This window comes from Paroedura picta, chromosome 10 (assembly GCF_049243985.1).
Source record: "Paroedura picta isolate Pp20150507F chromosome 10, Ppicta_v3.0, whole genome shotgun sequence".
Taxonomy (NCBI): Eukaryota; Metazoa; Chordata; class Lepidosauria; order Squamata; family Gekkonidae; genus Paroedura; species Paroedura picta.
Genome location: NC_135378.1, coordinates 27520636 through 27545897, shown reverse-complemented (window position 1 = coordinate 27545897; position 25262 = coordinate 27520636). Strand labels below are relative to the sequence as shown.

The 25262-nt window shown below is 43.2% G+C and overlaps 1 protein-coding gene across 1 annotated transcript in view; it reads right to left on the bottom strand.

Moving 5' to 3' along the window:
- Positions 1 to 23356: 23356 nt before the first annotated feature.
- Positions 23357 to 25262, bottom strand: part of GRXCR1 (glutaredoxin and cysteine rich domain containing 1) — an 89309-nt gene continuing 87403 nt past the window's right edge. The window contains exon 5 of the mRNA XM_077301180.1: positions 23357 to 23602. Within this exon, the coding sequence (XP_077157295.1) occupies positions 23423 to 23602 (180 nt within the window). The 3' untranslated portion in view covers positions 23357 to 23422. The remainder of the gene's footprint in view (positions 23603 to 25262) is intronic.

Sequence of the window (25262 nt, the reverse complement as noted above, 5' to 3'; positions counted from 1 at the left end):
ACGGGTGGCACCCTGGCAGCCTTGTGGCCACCACCTCAGCCACAGCCTTGGCCTCCTCTGCCAGCCACACACACACACACACACATACCTCATCTAGTATACTCTACTAAATGGAGGGAGATCACTGCAAAATTTGAAAGGAAGATAAAGTAAGAAAGAAGCAGGGTAACAAAACAGGAAGAAGGGAAAGAAAGCAAGAATAGCATGGAGAAGTTGTTGGTTGAAGATACACTCAGTTTTCAGAAGTCAGCAAAGTCTGATACTCATGCTCTGCCTCCATCTTGAGAAGTCTTTTCATTAATCTGAGGCACAGTTCCTCACGTGTAGCAAAAAATGATAGACTTCCCATTTTTTTTCTGAGGGGTCAGCAACAGGATGAAATCTGTGTGTCCATTGTGTTCGTGTTAAAAGAATCCCCTTAATTGTCTGTTAAAGTCTCATCACCAAGTGCAGGTGCGTGCAAGGACATTCAGTTCATTCTATTTAAAAAACCTTCATCCTGCTGTGTTCTTATTCAAATGTATTATATCATCAATTATGCCACCAAAATATGCAGCCTTCTGTCTTCTCATTGGCCAAACTGCTGAATTACAGTCTTCGTGCGACCTTCACCATATTTTGGAGCTCCTGAGCCTTTTGGTTAGGCAGTTTCCACTTATGGAAGAGGTATGCTTATGTAAGAGTCCTTCAAGAATTTTCAGGGGAGCCAACTTGGGTTGCTTAAGAGTTCAGAGACAAGATTTGAGGACGCAGTTGGGGCCATTGGTTTTTCATGTATCAGGCCAATTGTGAGGTTCATGCCAGTTCATACAAAGGGGATAGACAGGCCCCGCCCTCAGGGTCATGATGTAAAAGAAAGACCCACAAGAAGAAAAGAGAGGTCAGATTAACTGTTACAATTTATATTGTGCTTGGCTAACCCTGCTTTGATGAAAATGGTGAAATTCTCCTATCCTTTTTCCTCTGGCTGGCAATGGTGGCAGGAATGCCCCCCCCCCTGTGCTTCTATGACCCCCTTTGTAAGCTTCCCTGAAGTTCTGGCTAGTGACTGTTGAAGCTGGGATGCTGGACTTGAGATACCCATGATCTGATCTAGCCCATCTCTTCACAGGGCCCCAAAGAAGCGGAACCTTTGCATTAAGTAAGCAAAGTACTGGTAGAAAGAGTTCAAATTCTGGGCAATAAACTGAGCAGCGGAATGGCTATTTGAGAATTCAAACACCTTATTCCTGTCCTTCCACCAAAGAGGAAAACAAACCTTATAATACATTAGAATTTGGGACGATGACAATGGCACCTATTCAGCCAGCTAGCTATTCAGGGTGTACACTTCCGGGTGCACAATACACGTTGTCAGACAATGAAATGGGAATTACAAGACCACCTTAATAAGTAGAGGTCAGGGGTTAGTACACAGCAGAATGCATATGTTTACCAAATACAAAGGCACTTAAATAAGTGGGGTCACAGTGTGAAAACAAAATCTCAGATAAAGCTCTTTGTAAGAACAACTCAAAAACACAAAGATCAGAAAATAAATATATGAATATAACATATAATGAACACCAAACAACCAACAATGAAAGTACAATCTAAAAATGCACTAAAATGCAATAGACCAATCTATGCACAATGAAAAGAATGGCCAGAAATTGCCATCCTTTTAAAATCCTTTAGCAAACAGATTCCCAGAAAAGTACACAATCTCTAATCCATGTATGCCATTAAAAGCCCTTTTGTAAATGGATTCCAAGTACACAATCTTTAATACATGCATGCTACATGAATTCCAGATAACACGCATTTCAATAATACTTCCTCAGGCATGCCATGTAGACAAAAAGATTTTCCTTCGAAGTTGCAGAGTCAACATAGCACCATTGGGATACTCCCTACTTGACAGGCGGCAGTAAACTATCTTTTGTTGATAGACTATGTACTGTAAACCTAAACCCATGTTAAAGCACAAATAGACAACCCAAACTCGTAATGTTGTTTTCAAAATATACACGGGCAGCTTACCAGGAAGAAATCGGATGGAGCCCACAAATTCATTGAAATGCTAACTGCGACATTGCCTGTCATATATTTACAATAAGGCTCTTACTCAGTAAATGGGAGACACTAAATTTAAAGGGGAAAGCAACTGTAGTCCTGTAAGGCTGAGAACGCTTCTGTACAAACTTATAAATAACAGGCTAAGTCAAGCCGGTTATTCAAGCCCAGAGAGGAAACTGTGATTTAGGGATCCAGAAAGCATCCTTTTAAAACAACCTTTAAAAAAAACAGGACCTCTGTCTGATAAAGTGAATTAGAGATGAACTTCTAAATCACAAAGAAACTGAAGTCGTCTCTGGAGTAATTCATTGCAACAAAAGGTGGAACATGATTTTGTTTCTAATTTTAGATCAGTGCTCAACAATTCTTGTTCTTATACATCGAGTAGACATCCTAATGTATCTGAACCCATGTGGATATAGTAATAAATAGATAATATTCTTAAAACTCCGGTTGGTGAAAGAGGTTGCTCTAATTCTATAAGAGGCCCTGAAATTAAATAATTCCTTTCCTTCAATAACCACATTTCAGATGTAACACCTTACCCACCACTCCATCAGAGCATTTAGATTCCCTTAAAAAGTCCGATTTAATAACTTGATCCCTAATCGACTTACTTCTCCTATAGCCATAGATAGGGGGATTTTCACATCTTGAAATGGATTGGATCATGTTTTTGAATTATGCCTTTGACAGAGCTGTGAGAGCTGCACATTCTATTATTAGCTTTTTTTTAACCCTTTCATTCAAGAATTGTTCTCTGGGCACCAAATCAGTTCTCATGATAGCTTTATTAATGACAGGCTGAGGATAACCTCAAACCACACTATTGTTCTTGAGTTGTCTGGGTTCTTTGATGAAATCCCCAGGATGATTTGAATTTATTTTAATTGTCCATAAGGTGTGTTGTTCCATAAATAGACCAGATGGAAAGACGAAAAATGAAATAAAGTGTAGGCTTAGAGTAAACCTTTACGTTTGTTAGTCAAATCTTTAAAATCATAACATAATGGTATGGAATAGCTTATCATTTAGATGTTTATAGACTTTATTCAAATAGTCCTCCTCGGTATCCATAATGCCAACAGCCCGCCCGCCCCCCATCTGCTTTCTTTATAATGATGGTATCATCTTTAGCCAAATTTTCCAAAAGAGTATGCTCCCAACTACTTAAGTTGTTATATTTATATGTAACAGAATGCTTATAAGACCATCATTAGAAACATCATTATAAACTTAGCTTGTTATTTCTGTTAGGCAGTTGTATCAGGTAAACATGTTAGTTATGCTTTGTACTAATCCATGACCCACTCTCTGTTTATATATGTGGACTTATAATTCCCATTTCATTGTGTCTGAGGAAAAAAAAATTCACAGCCAGAGTAGTTCAGCAGTGGAATAGGCTGCCTAAGGTGGTGGTGAGCTCCCCCTCACTGGCAGTCTCCAAGCAAAGGTTGGATACACATTTTTCTTGGATGCTTTAGGATGCTTTGGGCTGATCCAGCGTTGAGCAGGGGGTTGGACTAGATGGCCTGTATGGCCCCTTCCAACTCTATGGTTCTATGATTCTATGATTCTAGGAAGTGTGCTGTGTGCAGGGAAGTTTACACCTTGAATAAAACTTTGTTGGTCTTAAAGGTGCCACTTGGTTCTGCTGCTTCACACCAATACAGCTACTTGAACAGGTGTAAGAAGGTCAGTATTGTCTACTCAGACTAGTAGATTTGGGGCAGAAGTCTTTCACTTCAGCTACCATCGAATCCCTTTAACTGGAGAAACCAGGGATTGAATCTTGGACCTTCTGCACACACAGCATATGCTCTGCCACTGAGCCACAGCCCCTGTACAAACCACACTGGTTCTTCAGTTCCAGGAAGCAGCATACATGTTATAGGAAAAAGTAATGTTTTCCTTAGTCACTAACTCCCGTATTCTGACTGGACATTTGCAGCTGCCTACCCATTGTTGACTGACATGAACTTGGCAATTTCTGTTTCGATTACTTCCCTCTTTGATGGATTTACTGGATAACTTGCCAGAGCGTCTGTCATTATGATATTCGCATAGCCATAGTGTTTCTGGTAATCAGGTCAGGTAGCCAAGATCAGAAGCATAACAGTGCCATCTGCTGACACATTTGTATAAAGCTGTTTCCTATTTGTGCCGGTTTAAACAAGATTATTATTACTATTAAATCAGAGTCCAGTAGCACCTTTAAGACCAACAAAGATTTATTTAAGGCGTGAGCTTTCGAGTGCAAGCACTCTTCATCAGACTTGAAAGCTCACGCCTTGAATAAATCTTTGTTGGTCTTAAAGGTGCTACTGGACTCTGGTTTTATTGTGCTATTTCAGACCAACATGGCTACTCTTTTGAATCTAAGATTATTATTGTTATTATTGGGCCATCATCACACAACCCATTTTGGGTGACCTCGTGGGGCTTTCAAGGTAAGAGAAATTCAGAAGTGGTTTGCCATTGCCTGCCTGGACTTCCTTGGTGGTCTCCAACCAAATACTTCTCAGGGCCGACCCTACTTAGGTTCCAACCTCTAATGAGGTAAGCCTAGCTTGAGCCATCGAAGCCAGGGTGAAGCAACATTAATAGCTCAATTCATGGTGAAAATCTGAATACATGATTTGCTCTCTTTTGTGGAATGCTAATTCGAGCCAAGAGAATTAGCTTGGAAAATTCTAGGGAGTTAATTATTTATACGCACATTAATGCATGGGAATTGTGATGTTTCCTATACATGTTCCATTGGAATAAATGCATTTTTAGTTCCCTGGATTTTTAATAATTCATTTTACCAGATGGAGGTGAAAATGGTAAGAGAACATCAAACCCAGTTGCGTAAAAGTACAACCCAAGTATTTTGTGAATTTAAATAAAGCTATTTAAAGCTATTTCCTTGAGTGAAAACCTAGCTTTCACCTGCCTTGATCCTGATGGATTTGGTCAATATTTATCCATTGTCCGCACTGAGACTCTAGAGGAGTTGCACGGGGTTAAGTGAGTACAATCAGTAAGATGAGGAGGCATTGAATAAGCAAAGTAAAAGGACTAGGACAGGGGTGGCTAAACTGTGGCTCTCCGAATGTTCATGGACTACAGTTCCCCTGAATCCCTGCCAGCACATTTCAGAAAACTGAAGCAAGGCAATCAGTATCAGATATGACATATGAGAACAACACCAGCGGTAATGGTTGTTTGGGAAGGGGGACTCTATGGAATTATGCCCTACTAAGGTCCCTCTGCTTGCCAAGCTCTCCTCTCCCCAAGTTCTGCCTCTGAAACCCAACCCAGAGTTGGGAACTCAACTGTCTCCTATTGGTTGTCAGCTTCACGTTAGCCACTCTAACGAAGATGGCCTTTAAGGGGTCATTTGTATACCTGGTCCAGACTCTATCCTCAGTTTTCTCTTTGTAAAACTTCCAGATAATACAGAAGACACAGGTAGGAAGTTGTGCTGGGAGCAGTTTATGTTTCTGGAATCCAACAGCACTCCTAGAGTCCTGTTTTCCTGGGAAATCTTGCAGAATCAGATTAATTTCTGTACAACCAGATGGTCTCACTGCACCTACATATTACCAAGGGAGTAATTCCTTAGAGTCCACCCTCAAATGCTTCAATTTCCCCCCCAGGAATTTTCCCACCACAGCTACGGAAGCAGGAACCCTTGTCCCATAAGTGCAGCTGCCTCTTCCAGCTTCCATTTTAGGGGCACTGGAGCACACGGCTATGAAGAGCCATCGCAGGCCCTTAAAGAGAGATTCCAAGCATCACACAACAACAGAAAACTTAGTCTGCTCTTAGCACTCATAGGCTCTGAGCAGGGTTTTCCCCCCAATTCCATGCTTCACATTTTTATTTTATCTCACTCTTCCTCAAAGTGTTCAGAGCAGTGTATATTTCATTCTCACAACAACTCTGTAAGATAATTGGGCTGAGACAGAATGTCTGACCCAGTCTCCACTGAATCAGTAGCTGCGTACCAGCAATGCTGTACCATATGCCAGAGTGACCAGAGCTTGCAGAAGGCTGTTCTTGCTTTTGGAAGTCTTGCTGTACTATTAGAGTCAAAGGGATCCAGGAAGCCTCAGTCAAGCATGCAATGCAAGGCTGACAAGGGCTGTGGTGGTCCTAAAATATATGTATACTAGCAGTGAAGCCCGTTGTGCAGAAAAACACAGTGGGCTTTAGAAACGTTCAGCTGTTAAGGGCTAATCAGAGCCCACTTGCCAGGTGAGATGCACCAACACCATTCAGCCTCTACCTCAGCCTGTAGGCTGCTTTTTGTCTCCATCATTGCTACTCCTCTCCAGATAATAAAGATCAGCTCCCCAGGGCGGGGAGAGTCCGGGGAACCTATGATGCAGCAGCCCTCTCCCTATTAGCTTGGCATCTATGCTCTTTGTTTTAAATCTTTATCATTAACACACAATCATCGGGGTCCAGTTACCATGGCTGGCATATCACAAATCTACCCGAACATAAAGAAGGATTATACAAACAATCACCAAAAGGGATCTAAGGAAATGTTTTATTGTTGTGGCATGATCCTGAAGCAATGCGGAAGTGCAAGTTTTTAAAAATATATATTTTACTGTTATGGTGTTTCCCCAAAGCAACACTGAAGTGTATATTTTTTAATTAATTTCAGGACTGGGTGTGGGGGGGAGTTTGAGTCTGCTGTGAAGGGATTGGTGGCCTGTGTTGATTGACAACCCAAGGACTGGGAGGAGAAGTGTCCAAGCTTCCTGCTTCTCTGCCATCTCATCGGGAGGTACAAAGCCACAACGAGGTGGCGGGATAATGTCAGAAGGGTCTCCCATCAGGAAGCCTGAAAACACATGGTTTCCTATCATAGTTTTGCAAGCAGGAGGCAGCGTGCGTTTTATGCCTCCGTGCGGAATCAGTCTTTCATTTGGCAATTATCTAACCATTTGAACCATCCACTATTTGGTGAGGTGAACTCAAGGAAGAAGAAATGAGATGGCAAAATGTAGTTAATGTTTTAAAGAAATGATTAAATTAATGTATCTGTCTCTGCATTTCACACATTTCACATCACAACAGGATATGTAGGTGGCAAAACTGATGCAACCACAAACATGTTGATTTCGTAAAAGATATAATGGAACTTGAAACCCTGAGGAAGGAAAGTTGGTCTATCATGCCCAATACTCCCTACTCAAACTGGCCGTGGGTTGGAGGATCCAGGATCTTTAACAGAGATCTTTCATATCACCTCTTGCCCTGCTCTTTTGAAGGGGGGGATACCCAGGACTGAACCAGGGACCTTCTGCTTGCCATGCAAATGAGCCAAGACCATATCCCATATCCTACTCCCTAGAGATGTTGACTAGTTCAGCTGTAGCTTCCTAGTTAACGTTGCTTATTAAGGTTCACCCTTTTTGTAATTAATCCAACTTTACCTAAAGAATTGGGAGTGGGGGAGACGGATTTTCTTGGAATTGTGAATCATTTGAGACGGCTTCTGTTGTACCATATCTATACTTGTCCGTCCTTTCAAACACATTTAACCTTGTCTCTTAGCCCTCCTGTAACTGAAGAATGTGCTGACTGAAAGATCTTTATGTACAGGGCATCCGCAAGGGGGAACCTGTGGCTTGGACGGAATGCAGTGTTTGTATGGCAGTGGTCCAAGCCAGAGCGTGTCCTTCCAGCTTAGTTTAAATGAGTTAATCCATTCCAGGGGTAGTCAAACTGCGGCCCTCCAGATGTCCATGGACTACAATTCCCATGAGCCCCTGCCAGCAAACGCTGGCAGGGGCTCATGGGAATTGTAGTCCATGGACATCTGGAGGACCGCAGTTTGACTACCCCTGTGACAATCCTTCAGGATCAAACCCCTCAATCTTGTGATGTGGTCAATCCACTGGCCGCAGTTTGCAGTCTCAGAAAGAAGCAGAGCAGAAGGTAGACCCAAGAGTTCCCCTTCGCTTAGAGACCAGTATGAAAATGCCACTGTCACTTGTTCGAAAAAAGTCCCTCCTGATCATGTGGGATGGATATCATCAGGACATTTTTGACCTGACTTTTATATTCTCCTTGGAAAAGACAGAGAATCTTCTTCTCCAGCCCAGAATAGTTTCCCAAGATTGCTAAAGCAGCAGTTTCATTTCATTGCCTAGACTAACTGGTGCCATGCGATCGCAATAGAGAGAGAGAGAGAGAGAGAGAAGGAGCCAGCCAAAAAGTCTGATTAAATCCCAAATGCCCTTGCCTTCCTGCCTTATTTGTATTGGGTGTGTGCAAATTGTGCTGAGGTAACTTCCTTACAAAAGGGAGAGGTGAGTGTCAAAACCTCTCACCTTCTGCCCACTTCAGATCCCCAGGGTATAATATTTCTTGTCTAGCGTGTTTGATGCCTTGTGTTCGCGCACTGGGTTATAGAAGATGTTGGCAGGGACAGCTGAATATAGTAAACCTTCCATATAGCCTATTACTGGAAGTCCAGAATGTAAACAGAAAGTGTTGCCTTTCAGATCCGGTCTCGTCTCATGATGGACTTACCTAATCGGCAACAGGTGATATCAGGTATCAATGGTTTGCCTACGTAGGAGGTAGCCGTTTGATTACTCATGAGGGTAAAGTTCTCAGAGACTGTAGAGAGGAGGAAAAGGCACTCTCACTCATAGATCCAGTGGCCACAAAGATTCCACACACACACACACACACACCTGTCCCAGGAAGAACACTGTGGAATAAGCACCTTCCAAGAGCTTGCTTTTTACTCTCTGTCAAAAGGAATTTCTGGTCCCCCAGACACTGCAGCCGTGCAAAGAAGGACATCATTCCATTGCAATCTCCCTTGGGAATCATCCCAGCCTTAATTTTAGGCTCACTTTCTATTTTGCTGTATGTCACCTTATTTAAGAGGCTGTGAGAGAGAAATCCTCAAGCACAAACTGACCGAAGCAGTTACAAATGGAGAGAAGGGGGGCTGCATAGACCATTAATAAGCCAGAAAGAACTCACGTTGCTCCCAACCTCTGAATGCCCCTCCCCCCCAAATTCTAGATCATCACTCCTTTAAAATCACTGTCCTAGGACCACTGCATGTGAGTGTGGGTTGGGGTGAGGAGGAGGAGGGGGGGCTGGGTTTTATACCTTTCTTTTCTCTACCTCCAAGTAGCTTATCATCTTCTTCCCTCCCTCTCCCCACAACAGGCACCTTGTGAAGTAGGAGGACCTGGGAATTTTCCGAGAGAACAGCGGCTGGCCCAAGATCACCCAGCAGGTTTCCTGTGGAGTGGTCTAGGCCAGGGGTAGTCAACCTGTGGTCCTCCAGATGTCCATGGACTACAATTCCCATGGTCTAGTTCCCATGGTCTAGTTCCCATGGACTACCCCTGGTCTAGGCAATGAATCTCCAGATTAGGGTCTGCTGCATTTTGTTTGTGCATTTACTTATTGTTAGCCAGCTTGAGGATAGGGGGTAAGTTTCAAGCAAATTCTGGACTGCTAGCCGTGTTAGTTTGCTCCAGCCTAAATACCTAGCTGCCTTGCAGTTCTTTTGAGACGAACAAATTCATTATGGCATAAGGTTCTGTGAGCCAGAGCCTGACTTGCCAGAGGTTTAAATTATATTTCATCATACTTTATCAGTGAAATCATATGCATAGCATGAATAATTTTCAAAACTCCAGTTATCCCTACCAGACTGTCCTGAGCACACTGAATGCAGAAAGTGAATGCCACATACTGATCGTATGCTGAGGAATTCACAGATGTGGAAAACTGACAGATGTCATCAAGAAACAAACGTGACTTTATGACAAATCTGCTTAGGAAATGTTTTAGGAAATGTTCTTAAATCATGATCTATTCACATGATGACACTCTGTTTCAAAATACATGGAAGCATCAGCTGCTTGGACTTACAGAAGGCAAAGTCCAAACGACATGGTGTGTGATTGTTAAACACTGGAACCATTTTCCCTAGCTGACTGGAATCTTCCAAACCCCTCCAGGGACTGTAGGTTGGTGGGATGCTGTGAATGGCCCGAACAAGATGTCCAGTTTATCCTGGGGTGTTTTGACAGGGACATGCCGACAGGACAATATACGGACCTGCCTTTTACTTAGAGCTGCTGTCGGCCTCTTATTTCACCATTTTAAAATGGAATTCCTGACAGCAGTCTTTCTCAAAAGATCATTTATCTCTCGCCCATCCATACTCGAGGCTAATTTCTCAATAACGTTTCCCAAAACCTTTCTTGCCACCTCTTTTGCTTGTTTAATTTATATGGAATCCTGCTCTGTGCGCATACCTCTTTTTTATGTCACTTCCCCACACGTCCAGAGGTAGAGCAGTCTGCTATTTGTCATGAGCTCTCTTAGGATTCTCTGACCTTTTCCCAGTGTAATAAAAATAGCTCCGTGACTGGTCTGCTCCCAGATCAAATCTCTCTGGACTCATCAAGCAAAGTTTCTTCCTCATCACAAGTTTTGGTTGCTACTCCACACTTCAAGAAGCAAGATATCGGATTCTCTCCAAAGGAAGAAAAGATGTTGAAATCAAATTTTTTTCCTATTTTGATCAAGGGGAGTGAATTATTCATAGGGTTGCTAGCCTCCAGGTGATAGCCAGAGGTCTCCTGGAGAAAATGGCCACTCTGTGGCATTATACCCCACTGAAATCCCTCCCCTCCCCAAACTCTGTTCTCAGGCACCCCCCCCCCCCAAATCTCCAGATATTTCCCAGCCCAAATCTGGCAACCCTAATCATCCAAAAGCTGTTTTGCTTGACCAACACTACTCAGATGACCCTTCCACAATGCTGTGATTGTTTTCATTATGCAAATATGTATTTATTGTTTTGAAAACCTGTTATCACTCACCCTGAGTCATTCAGGGAAAAGTGGGTTATAAAAATAAAAGTAATTAATTAATTAATAATAATAAACTGTACAAGTGGGTTTCATTCCTACACTAAATTGGCATGAAATTAGCCTTTCTCGTTCAAAGGGTTTGGAAACTCCTGCAAAATAGACTTTATTCTTCATTGTTTCACTTTTTTTTCTCATTTCCATTCTTGCCTCTCTTTCAAAAATATTACTACTTCTGCACTACTTATTAACACACAAGGCTACGCACTCCATTACAGCTTTGTAGCAGTTTGCTGATGATACATCAGCATATGCACATTAAGATATTTCCCCCCCAGAAGTTCCTTCCTGTGAACAGATGCACATTAATGCCTGACTTTGAAAACAATTGGAGAATTGGAATCCTCTTTGCAAAGCCAGTCACTATGTACTTATTTCTATGCTAAAGCACATGGAAAGATGCTGCGTAAAGCTATCATTGAATCATAGAATAGAATCATAGAGTTGGAAGGGACCTCCTGGGTCATCTAGTCCAACCCCCTGCACTGTGCAGGACACTCACATCCCTATCGCTCATCCACTGTAACCTGCCACCCCCTTGAAACTTCACAGAATCAGCCTCTCCGTCAGATGGCTATCTAGGCTCTGTTTGACCACTGGAACTAAAGCTCAGGAGTTCTGTTGTGATGTGCTCATGCAGATCCATGCCTGGATTTTTTTTAAAGGTATTGTCAACTGAAAAATGTTTAGGCCTTTTGAAGTCCTCTGAAATAAAAACAAATCAAAAAAGAGTGGAGGAATTTTTCAAGGAGTACAAAAATATTTACAACCTTCATGTCCCCACTTTGACACAGTGCTTTGATACCTGAGTTAATTGGATTGTTCATTCAAATCAGATTGATGATGCATTAGTGTTAGTTACTAATTCCATTATAATAATGCTGAAAGGTATTCAAGAAGTTCAAAGAGATTCATCCATCCCAGAAATAGGTATCTGAATTTTGCTTAAGTGTAGACTAAACCTGAACATTTCAGACTTTTTTTGACCATCTCAAATTCCTTCAGCTTCAAAGAGATGGGGGAAATCTTCATCAATGTTCATTAACTACTCCAAAGCTAATTAACAGTTTTGTACTCTAAAGGTGTCATTTAAAATCCCAATGCATAGTCATGCTTACAGGGCTGTATTCTACAAAATATGCCAATGGACTTTAAAAATGCAACTGCCTTGGTATTATTGGTTCCTACTCTAATGTCAAAAAGGATCTGATGTTAGTCCTTCTTAGCACTCAGTAGGGACCAAAAGGGTTGTGAGAACCCCTGCCTACCTTTCAGGCCAGGAGAGGGAGAGACAGAGAGAGAGAGACAGAGAGAGACAGAGAGAGTGTGTTAACCGCCTTCCAGTACAAAAGCAGTTAAACCATAGTTTGGGGTGAATCCTAGAACATTACTCTGACACAATAATATCAGGTACTGGTTTCCACTAGAAGTGACATCATGTGTTGGTGTAATACTAGCAGCAGCCCCCTCCGCCATGTTCTCCCCACCAGCCTTTGAAATATCAGCAAGGAAGGGGGTGGGGGGGCAAAAGGTCTCCCTTGCACTCGAAAGCTCACGCCTTGAACAAATCTTTGTTGGTCTTAAAGGTGCTACTGGACTCTGATTTTGTTGTGATACTTCAGACCAACATGGCTACCCATTTGAATCTATCCCTATATATGAGACTTGGTCAGCTCCACCATAACTTTGAACTAGCAGAAATCTATGGTGTAGTGCAGGGGTAGTCAAACTGCGGCCCTCCAGATGTCCATGGACTACAATTCCCAGAAGCCCCTGCCAGCATTCGCTGACAGGGGCTTCTGGGAGTTGTAGTCCATGGACATCTGGAGGGCCGCAGTTTGACTACGCCTGGTGTAGTGATTGCCTTCCCTATCAACTACAATGAGGTTTCAAAGACTCCACGGCAAAATTTCATCGCTTCATTCAAAATATAAATGGGCTAGTCCTGTCAAGAGTTTTCTCAGCCCTACCTACCTCACAGGGTGTCTGTTGTAGGGAGAGGAAGGGAAGGCAATTATAAGCTGGTTTGAGACTCCTCTGGGTAGTGAAAAGTGGGGCATAAAAACCAACTCTTCTCCTTCTATGTTGCTGTAAGAGTACCAGTAAAGGCCAACGGTAATAAATTCCCATGTGATAGTTTTATAGAATAAAGTGCAATTGGTTTTCATGCCCATTTAGTAGTTGCTAATTGGTTATTAAAAGAAGTTATTTTGCCAGGAGACATGCTGGCGGCTTCAAAAGGCAAAGTGCAGAGTCTGGACTTTAGAGCAAGGAAGTCTTATATGAAACATTGCAAAGTGTCATTTCTTTAGCAGGAACTTATTGGATTTCATAAATCTTTTAACTTATTTGAAAGTCATTTTTCATAATGGGACAGATAAGCCAGTAGCATTTATGCACATTGCACTTAGCATAACCTTTTACTTGGAAATGCTATCTTGGAAACGCTATTCAGTAACCACCAGAAAAGGGATATAGGAAGAAAAAGAAGAGGAAAAATATAATTTCCTTTCATTTTTATAGTGCAAATTGTAACTGGATGGCGTTATGCCTTTTGTATCACCCCTAAATTATTTAAAGTAAGCTGAGCAATCTAAATTCTCCCACCATGTAAATTATTTAGGGCATAAATGTTTCCCATTGAATGCTTTTGTGGTCACATTATGTGTCTTAATTCTGAGTGATATCATAACACATGGGCAGGGGGTAGAAATAAGGCAAGACACTTCTGCCATTGTCTTTTTTAAACCGCAGGTGGTGATGACTGAAGCACCATTCAAAAATGAAAGCTGTTATTGTTTTTTTTAAATCCATGACCTATTTAAAAGGGGCTTTTGAAATTGAGAGGTTAGAAATGAGCAATGCTAGGATTTATTTTTTAGATCAAATTTTGGATACTCTTCTTGGGGGGGGAATACATTGCAGATGAAACTAGCACAATCAAGAAAAAAAAATAATTTCACTGAAATCTGGTAATTGTTTATTAATAACGGTGAAACAAATTCATATGGTATACAAAAGATAGGTAAATAGCATACACATAGTGACCAATCGGCATGCGTTTTTTCACTGGGTAAAGAATTTAGGGTTGGCAGATCTGGGCTGGGAATTACCTGGAGATTTTAGGGGTGCAGCCTGACAAAGGTGGGCTTTCTGGAGGGGAGGAACATCAACAAGGATGTGAGTACCTTTTGCCATTAAAAGCTGCCATTTCCCCATGGAAACTCATCTCTGTAGACTGGAGATCAGGTGTAATTCAGAAACATTTCCAGGTCCTACATTATTGGTTCTCACGTGATCCCACCTTCCTGCAGAACAAAAAATACCACCACCGCTCTGGCTGCATTTCCCGAGGGAACACATTTCAACAGCGAAGCTGCTCCATCGCCAAAATGTGTTCCCTGCGGGGACGCAGAAAGTGGCAGACCAGCTCTGCTGCTGAGATGCATCCCCCGTGGGGACACAAGGAACAGTGGAGCATGCTGCACCACCACAACAAATCTGCAGTGGCCCAGCGCAGCTGCTGCCATGCATAATCAGTCTTAGTAGGAGAACAGAACTATTCAAATCAGAATTACTTTCTTGAGTGAACTCGATTGACTTTCTTCTTTGTCCAGAGTTTGAGGCGGAAGAGAAGAACACCATCTCACTGGGAATGACCACTATCTCATCAATATTAATTATGTCTTTGCAATCAAGTGTGCTTGCATTTATTATTGATTGATTGATTGATTGATTGATTGATTGATTGATTGATTGATAATCCTATCTTGTGAGACTCAGGATGTTTTACAGTAAAAAAAATACAATTAATATACAAATATAAATTTGAATACATACATTAAATTATAATATAAGAACAAATATTAAACAGCTGCCCACTCTCCTATCTTGAGAGAGAAGGGGGAGAGCTTACAAAGATGGTCAATTGCAGTTGTCCAATGGAATTTGATAGGGAGACCAATAGATCAGATGGTTTTAAGCCAACCATAGACCTGGCAGAATTGTCTGAGATCTGATCTCAGTCGGCAGAACATTCTATCAGGTTGGTTGAGGCTAGTTTGATCTCTTTGGGACCAAGAATTCTAAGCAGATTCTGCTATATAGATCTTAATGGTCTCTAGGAGACATAGTGGAAATGTCAAGAACAAAGGTCCCCAACATTTGGGAGGCTGCAGGCATCTTTGAAATGTTGAGAAGGAGTGGTGAGCGAGCACGTTGTCAAAATGGCTGCCGCAGGAGGTGAAGCCAAATGGAATATCTCCTTCCTCACGCCTGCTGGGAAAAAGGAAATCCTGAAGGGGGACTGGAACCACTCACTGACTAGGAAAAGCTCAGCAGCTGTGAGGGGAAATACCAACAGGTGCCATGTTGCCCATCAGGGCCACAATGGGAAATTCTGACCAAAATTCTCATGTAAAAACTTTTTAGAGATTTCACTTATAGCCTATCTATACTGTTGCAGGTTTTCTGAAAATGCAGCATTAAAAAGTTCTGAAAAGTGGCATGCATCATTCTTCCCTCTCCCCCTTAATCGGATGCTATTTATTGTTGGCCTGGCTCTAAGTAAAGTGATACAGGGATGGAGGTTTCATAAATCAAACTTCATCCCATTATTGAGCTGTCTCTGAAGTGCCATTTCAAACTAAGCTTTTTCCCCCTGCCCCTTTTCACCTCATGATTTTCCTCACCCTTTCCAACACAACCATTCTAAGCTTAGCGCTATAGCACTAAAACAATAGTGCTTTGAATACAATACCGCTTCTCCAAATACGTTCCCTAGAGGGCTCTTCAACTGGGCAATGCTAACCAGCTGAGGCTCCCTGGTCCCAAGGAAAAAAAGCCCTGCCAGTGTCAGAACTCTCTGAATTCCACAGGGCCTGTAAGATAGAGCTCTTCTGATGGGCATATCGTTGAGGCTAGTTAAATACATAACAACAGAGCTAGATAACATCTCTAGCTAATCTCAGGCCTCCCTCCTGCCCCCTATGCCTTTTCTTCCCTTCATAACTGACCTCAGAAATCCAGGATTGATGCAACAGTATTAAGTGTGGTGGTGGTGAGAGGTTTGGAGACCAAGACGTATGAAGAAAGTTTGGGGGAGCTTGGTCTGTTTAGTCTGGAAAGGAGACGACTGAGAGGGAATCTGATAACCATCTTCAAGTATTTAAAAGGGTCTAAACATCAGGAAGAAGTTCCTGACAGAGTGGTTTCTCAGTGGAACAGGCTTCCTCGGGAGGTGGTGGGTTCTCCATCTTTGGAAATTTTTAAACAGAGGCTGGATAACCAGCTGATGGAGAGGCTGATTCTGTGAAGATTCAAGGAGGTGGCAGGTTACAGTGGATGAGTGATGGGGTTGTGAGTGTCCTGCATAGTCCAGGGGGTTGGACTAGATGACCCAGGAGATCCCTTCCAACTCCATGATTCTATGATATAACTTTTAATATGCTGTTATTGTTTTACTGAGTTTTATAATATGTAAACCACCCCAAGATGGGAAGCTGAGAGGGATGGTATATAAATCACACAATCAATCAATGCATCAATCATTTCTCCATGGAGTCAAGGCATCTCACTGGTGTGGCTGCAACACTGGTGTGGTATTAGTTTAGTGCTGTAGCACTTAGATCTGAGCACTCAGGAGGACAGGGTGAGGAAGATTGTGTCCACAAAAGGCAATGAGGGGAAGCAGCACTGAAGAAAGTGCAGTGGGCTTCTTAAGCAGCACACCACACTGATTCAGAAGTGCAACAAAAAGGTGGAAATGGAAGAAAGCACTTTCCCTCAAAAACAGCTCAGTCCTGCTTTGCCAATGGGACCAAAGGGGGTTTGTATGAACAAGTAAATTAAATCCTTTAGCAGACAGTAGCTAAAATGCTTGTGTCTGAACTGGCACAAAAAAATCCATTAGCAACATGCTACTAAAATAGAAGTGAGTGAGCCGGGCAAGCAAGCAAACGAGGTGAGCCGGGGAAGGGGGGCGGGCTTTGGTTTCTTGACCGACACACTAAAGTTCCTCCCTGGCTGCCTTGTCTTCAGAGCTCATGGCCTAACCTTCCCAATTTTCTCCCTGGTGCCTTTTGTAAATGTCCCTTCCCTAGGCTAAAACTTCCCAACTTAAAAATGATTTATGAAATTCTGGCTTCTATTATTAGTCCTAATGCTGACCATAGGCTTTTTGATTGATATGCCTTGCATTTTAGTCTGCATCAAAGAACAAGGGCATAGAAATGCTTATGGCAAGACCAACTTATATGTAAAATATTTAAAAACAAGCTGAAACAGAGATGGAATGGCAACTTTAGCAAAAACATTTTATTATCACCATGTAGGGTGTCAAATAGAGCCTCTTGTGGCGCAGAGTGGTAAGGCAGCTGTCTGAAAGCTTTGCCCATAAGGCTGGGAGTTCGATCCCAGCAGCCGGCTCAAGGTTGACTCAGCCTTCCATCCTTCCGAGGTCGGTAAAATGAGTATCCAGCTTGCTGGGGGGTAAACGGTAATGACTGGGGAAGGCACTGGCAAACCACCCCGTATTGAGTCTGCCATGAAAACGCTAGAGGGCATCACCCCAAGGGTCAGACATGACTCGGTGCTTGCACAGGGGATACCTTTACCTTTACCTTTAGGGTGTCAAATGCTTTCTCCTACAGACTTCCCCTCGCAACAAAAAGTTTCATAGAACGCATAGAATGCAAAAATAGTACTGTAATATATTTTTTAAAAAATTTCAACATAAGTACAATTTGCCAGGTACCCCCAGATGTCCCTCCAAAAGTGGGACAATCTGGTCACCTTAAACTAACTACAAAGCACAAACAACAGGATAGTTCCAGGTAGGTCTAAGCAAAATAAAAAGAAATGGACCGAAGGTCACTTGTTAGTTAACTTACAGTCCTTCAACATCTGGTGCAGCCTCAGAGGGAGGCTTACTGTTGCATAGTGAACCTCTCCCCAAGACTGTATTTACAAGCACCATCCTCCTTCAACATTCACACTGAACTTTCTTTTCTTTTTTTGTCTGTCTGTCTCTCTGAACCCCAAACAAAAAAACAGCTCCCCTTTTTAGATCCCCCTCCCACATGGACTGATAGGGCATTGGCCAATCTGGGCACTAGGATCTAGAGTTCAAGCCTGCCAGAAGCAGGACAGTCAACTGAGGGATGTTAACACATCAAAGAGATGGCATGTTTTTTCCTTTGGGTTGTAAACTATGCTCTCTACCCAGCAAAGTGTAACTTTCCCATGCTGTGTCAGTCTTTGGAATGCCTTCTACCCTGTCCATCACCAGAACTGTCACATTATCTCTGCCATCTGCCCCTCATCTCACAAAGCAACTTTAAGCAACAACAGCAATCTACAAAAAAAAAATTCACTTGAGTAGGAAATATGCCAAAGAATAAATCAATACTATACATATATTTTAAATGTTTTATATTTGTTAATTGTACTTAATTGTTAATTGTTGAAATTTTTAAAAATTACAATACTATTTTTGCGTTCTATAAGAAATTTTGTTACTCCACATAGACACACACCCCCCCCCCCCCGGTATATGGCGTCCCTCTTTAGCAATCTTAAAATCTGGTCACCCTAGTTCATCAATTCCTCAAAGAAAACTGAATGATTATTTCAAGAAAAAGAGTAACTGCCCAAGTGAAAAACAAGGTGATCTTAACTGATAACAGCAACATTGTCCTAAAACAAAACATCCCCACTTACTCTGCCCAGGATTGTGTGTTGTCTAAAGGTTATCATACTGATTAATTCTCATATTCAACAAGGATATTGGTTTAAAACACAAACACAGCTCAAAATTCAATTGTTAGATAAATGGGAACATTTAATTTATCAATACATCCAAAATGCTGCTAATCAGCACCCAAAATCTTTTGTTATGAAGTCTCTGTAGTCTTGGCCCACTTAATTCTGTTTAGATTGTATAAATAAACTGCTTGGTTTTAGTAGTGCTAGACAGTGGTTATTTTTCAGGTTGTTACCCTTAGGCATTATCCATTTTGGGCCTAGACAGTTGTCATAATAACACCAAGCCCATTATTAATTTAGCTCATTGTACAACATGACAGGGCTGCTGCTATTAAATGTCTTTTCAAACGGCAAAGTGGCAGAACACGGCACAACTGATGGAAATGATTTCTAAAGGTATTATTTCTCGGGAGGGTGAAGATTGAATTCCCTTGTAGCAGTATTTTTAAAAAAAACCTTATTGTTTATTCTTTAACCAAATTATTTTGTACATCAAAAGCTTTACGCAAGCATAGAGGATGAAATCAGAAAGCTTGCCTGGAGCTATAAAAATACAGAAGCAATAATGGAATACAGTTTTTTCCCCCGCCACATCTTTAACACTTAGCTGTATTAATATTAGAGCAGAGGCCTCCTGGGCGGAGCCAGTCCAGCCTCTGCTTCCAGTCCATGGGCCAATCAGGATGCGCACAGCTGTGCACATCCTGATTGGCCTGGGCCCACTTGCACCTGCCCCCAACAAACCCAGCGAGGAGCACTCTGGTGCACTTGCTGCGAGTCTGCCCATGACCACTGCCAGGAAAGGAGGTCAGTGGGGCTGCTGCTCACCAGGAATGGGGTGCTGGAGGGAGAACTGGAGTCCCCATCAGTGCTTCCCACTGATGCCTCGAAAATGCCTGCTGAAGCCTTGACTAGCCTTTTCAGAGCAGCAGAGGGAAGAAGGAAGTCTCCACTGCCGCTTCCCACTGCCACCCTGGAAATGCCCACCGGGGCCTGCGGTGGCCTCGGCAAGCCTTTTTGGGGTGGCAGGGAGAGTAGCAGTCCCCACCACTGCTCCCCACTGATCCCCCCAAAATGCCCACTAGAGCCTGCATAGGCCTTAGTGGGAATTTTCAGGGCAGCAGGGGGAAACACAGGGGGAGGCACCACTGCTCCCTGCCACTGCCCTGAAAATGATAGGGAGGTTAGGGGGGCTGCCCAGGGGGGAGTTCCCACTAACACTTCCCCTGCCCCCTGGCCTTCCCGGGGTGGGGGAGGGTGGCCCTAGCGCCCATTGTTTTTTGAAATACAATGGGCTTTTTAGCTAGTATATCTAATAAAATTGTATGAGATCTTTCATTCCATCAGATCAAAGAACATAAGCTCTTCTTTTCCCTCAACTACCCAATACCATTCAGGTCCCCTGTCATCATGATAGGGGCATCAACTGTACTCCGAACTTCACAGAAATGACAGTATAATTTTTGGAATAGAAATATTTGCCTATTGGTAGCATTTAGAATGTGGGAAACACAGTGATGGGGAGAACCCAATGCAAAATGGAAGGACCACCTCAGGTGGGAGAAAGTACGGAAGCAAGAAGTAAAGTTGCTACCAGGGAGATATTACAGGAATTAAGAGCCACAAGCTCCTACTGCAAAAGCAATCTCCTTGTAGTCCTTGCTCTCCTAGATTTTGGGGTATCTCTGCTTTGCCTTTCTACCTTCATTCCTTGGAATCCTTTCAGGCAAGGAAAGCATTACACCTGGCAAGACTAAATGTCTTTCCCTCAAGTGTAAGTTGTGGCAGGTTCTGTCAAATTCTGGTAGCAGAGACTTGGCCTAAGAGCGGCTGCAGAGTGAGCAAGGCTGGCGGTTGATGCTACAGCAAGGTGGGCCAAGCAAGGCGTGGCTGCACCCGTGGCCTGAATGGGTCAGGGTGTGCTTGTCCAGGTGCAAGTTGTAGAGTCAGGGACAGGGCTCCCTGGGGCCTATTTAAGGTGCTACGTGCAGGAGACCAGTCTCTCTGCTGCCAGGTTGCCACCAGGACAGCTAGCTGTTCTGCTGGCAGTTGGGAAAGGCTGAAGCGAGCGGGAACTGTGCCAGGCTCTGCTCCATTCTATCCAATGGGACAGACTCTCCATTGGCTAAAATGGAGATATGGGGACACCCTCTTTCAGAACCCCTGGAAGTGGACCCAGTGGTCCAATCATTGCAAAATTCAGAGGGGGTCAAAGGAAAGCCTCCCAGAGCTACCCTGAAAGTTTGGAGGATGTAACTGAACCCCTTTTCCCAGGCCCCGGGAAAGGTATAAATTCTGGAATTCCCATTAAAGTCAATGGTGCCATAAACTTTAATAGGCGCCAAAGCCGAATCCAGATCGGGCCCCTGGTGCACAAGCCTAACCATGACACATGGGTTGTCCAAGTGGGGCCCAGTGAGGGCAGCAAGGGGGAAAGGGAAAGGGGGTGGCAGCTGGCAAGAAGCTTGTTGGCTTTGTATGCTGGGACTATAACCACTCTGGTTGTAAAGGAAAGAGGTGCCATTTGGAACCCAAATGCAAGGGCTGCAGGGGGTCCCATGCATTGACCACCTGCCCTCAAGAGTCCAGCAGTACTCCCTTTCAAGGGACCCAGCCCTCAGAAAAGAAGGACGGTGGGTCGGGAGGTGCAGGGAGTTCATTGGCTTCAAAATGAAGGCTACAGGTACTGTGCACCTTAGCAACAATACCTCTGGTGGACAGGATCGGCACCTCTGGTGGACAGGATCAGGGCCTATCCTAATAAAGCCATTACTGTATACTTGGCTAAAGGTTTTCATGAGGGCTTTTGGAACCCTTTTACATGGGGCCGGTTGGCCATGGGGTATGAAAATTTCAACTCTGAGAAGGACAGCCCTGGCATTATGGCTAAAAAGTTAGCTAAGGAATGTCATGAGGATCGCATGGCAGACCCCTTTAGTATACCACTGTTACATAACTTGTGGGTATCCCTACTTTATAGCACTGGACCTGTGCACAGTTTCGTATGCCTCGTTTGTTGAGGCAGTGGCTATGGTTCAGGGTTGCGACAGTGGCACACTTCTTGCTAAGTACGATATACAGTCAGTGTTCTTGCTACTCTTCTTCCACCTGGAGGACTTAGCTTGCTGGGGATAAGGTTCAACAACATTGATAAACCCATGCCAATGGGCTGTTCAATTGCATGTGCAGCCTTTGAGGCTTTGAGGCTTTTAGCATGTTCATAGAATGAGCCGTTAAAGAGGACGGTCAGTTCATGGAAGTCACCCATTTTTTAGATGATTTTTTGTTTGCGGGCCCACAGGGTTCAGAGGCATATAAAATCAGGCTGGGTAAGTTCCAGAGGCTAGCCACTGAGCTGGGAGTTCCTGTAGCTGTTTAAAAGATGGAGGGTCCACTTACTTGGGGATCCACCTGGATCCAGTACAGAGCACCTCCAGTTTACCTGAAGAGAAATTAGCTACTCTCTGGGAGCTGCTAGAGCTGCAAGGAAAAAGTGCACTCTCAGGGAGGTACAGGTTTTGCTAGGCCACATTAATTTTGCCTGCAAGGTAGTGTCCCCGGGATGTGCTTTTTGTGCACATTTGACTCAGGGAACGAGGGGCCTGGCCAAGCTGCATGATCAGCTTCATATCACAAAATGAATCTAGGCCAATTTCAGGGTCTGGTAGGACTTTCTGAGGGAGTTTAATAGGGTATCCATTTGGCAGACCCTGATGGAGCTGGGGCCTGTGCTGCAGGTTCATTCTGATCCTGCGGGCAGCTTTGGTTTCGGGGTCATCTACAAGAACAGATGGTCACCCAGCTGGTCACCTGCAGTTCACAGAGATCTCACCTTTCTATTTTCGTGGCAGTAACCATATGGAGGGAGCTGTTCGCCAACAGGAAGGTTGTTTTCTGGTGTGATAACCAGGCTGCTGTCCGCATCTTGAGCATGCAGTCTGCCAAGTCTGACGGGGTGATATGTTTGGTCATGTGCTTGGTCATGGTTTGCCATTGTACATTGTACTTTGGGTCCAACATATAGTGGGGGTCCAGAACAAAATAGATGACTCTCTCTCTCTCGATTACAGGTCAAGAGATTTTTGTCAACTGGCCCCCATGCACATTAGGAACCCGATGACTTTCCGGAAGCCCTTTGGGAGCTTGGAGTCTACTGATTTGGAAGGATGTCCTGGGGTTTGTTGCGGTGTCCACCCGACGGAGCTACAAAGGGGCTGGCAGGGGCTTCATGGAGTTCACTGCTGGGGAAGGCCATGCGACACAATGGCCTATGGACAAATTTCTGTGTTATTTAGCATACATGAAGGGCCAGGGCTTATTGCACAGGACCCTCCGAATCTCCCTGGCCGGGCTGTCCATTTTTAGCAAGGCTCTGGGGTCATTGTTTGGAATGTATGCCAGTCTGTGCATGAACATATTTTGTGATTTTTGCATTTAGTGTAGTGATGGTACCTATACCCAGACTTTCTTTGTTCTTCATTGGGATTCTCCTATACCAACTCGTGGAATCTCACAATGGGATGCAAATGACGCTAGCTACCATGCATTTTTTTTTCTTTACAAATGAACTTTATTGATTGAATTAGATAAACATGATGTTTTTTTTCTTTATAAAAGAGTATAACAAACTGCTGCGTTGACATAATAAAACGAGGTTGTCACATGGACCGTGGCTGCCGCCTTTAGCTCACGCAGCTCTTGCAGCGTTGCAACCCATTCTCATTGCAAGCGGTGCACTTGAGGGCCTTGAATGAGTCTGTAAAACAGTTCCGGAACACGGACATCTTGCTCCCATGGCACGCTGAGCACGGAATAAAGCCAAAGCCCCCACAGGAGAGGCATGCATGGGGGTGTTGAACTCTCTGCAAAAAAAAAAAAAGGACATAGAAAGAGAAAAACACTACTCATTATTTGCACTGCAATCTGGGTTGCCAATCTCCAGCTGGAGAACTCCTGGGATTGCAATTGGTCTCTAGCTGATAGAGATCACTTTGCCTAAGAGGAAATGGCTGCTTTGGGGGGAGATTTTGTGGCATTGTGCCCTGTTGAGGTCCTTCCCCTCCTCAGACTCCACTCTCCAGATCTCCAAGTTGTTCCCAACCCACAGTTGGCATCCCTAACTGCAAATCAGGCCTGGAAGGCCAATCTTTATTTTGTGAACTTTTGGCTTTTGTAGTGTCCCTGATTTCTATTTTCCCTGTTATTTTTGGTAATTAATAGCATCATCCCACTGTTAGCCAGTTTCATTATTGACATAGTAGATTATGTAACAAAAGCAAAGGGTCCCAAACTTAACAGTAGCTGTTTGTTTAAGGTGAAATTGAATATGAATGTGCAGGGGAGGGGGGAAAGCTCACGAGCAACATCCAAAATGTCTTAATAGAAGCAAAACACTTTAAAATAGCGATACTCTGGATTTTTGCAGCTCCACCATGATTCCATCCAATTTTTTTTCCTCCCTTGTGCAAACAGAAGCTGTGACTCTTCATCTGTATATAAATTTCCATTTCCTCGTGGCAATTTCATATTGAGATTCCATGCATTGTTACCAAACTGATGCACCAAACTGCCTAAGCAGATCGTATTTTCTTTATGGTGTCATTAGGCTATCAAGGAACCTAATTAGAACTAGGAGAGCGGCTTGATTTGATCTCTTTTTAATTGGGAGGCTGATGTTTAAAAATGCATTATGTATCAAAATAAGTTCAGAGTTGCTTAAAGTATGACATCAAGAGATTGTACAACAGATGTAAGCCTTGGGCCTCTTACTTTTCCAATAATCTCTAAGGACTGATTAGCCTTGATATTTCACTGGTGTGGAATTGATACCATGCAAAGAAATTAATCAACATTCTTTTTTTTTAATTCTATAGAAGACACCATAATTTAAGAGAAGAAATCCCTCTTGAGGAGAACCTTAGTAACTGCATACCCTGAAGTTCTATTGGAGAAATGAAACATATGAAAAGAGTCCACAGGAAAACAGTAAAAAGGAGAGCAGAGATAAAAGGCTTAAAATACATAAACATTTGAAGGCGAGAAACAATAATGCATATCGAATGTATTGAACTGAAGAGGAGATGGCAAAGAATAAAAAGGAACAGAGAAGCACCAGAAGAAACAATATTTCTTTTTCAGTAGTCATTGGCCTCCAAATATTCTAACTGGCGATTAGGGGATATACTTCAGCGGATAACTGGCTATTAGGGGATATAACTTGAGGTGAGTGTCTCTTTGGCTTCAAATTCGGATTTATTTTTTGACTGTTCAGTGACATCTGATTCATGAAGACCCCATGGGGTTTTCCAGACAAGAAACGTTCAGTGGTGGTTTACTAAGAGTTGCCAGCTCTGGATTGGGAAATACTTGGAGACTCTGGGGGTGAAGCCAGGAATGGGCAGGATTTGGGATAGGACGAACCTCAGAGGAGTCTTCCTCTATGGTATCCACCGTCCAAAGCAGTAATTGAATCCAGGGGAACTGGTCACTGTTGCCTGGAGAGGAGCTATAATTCTATGGGAT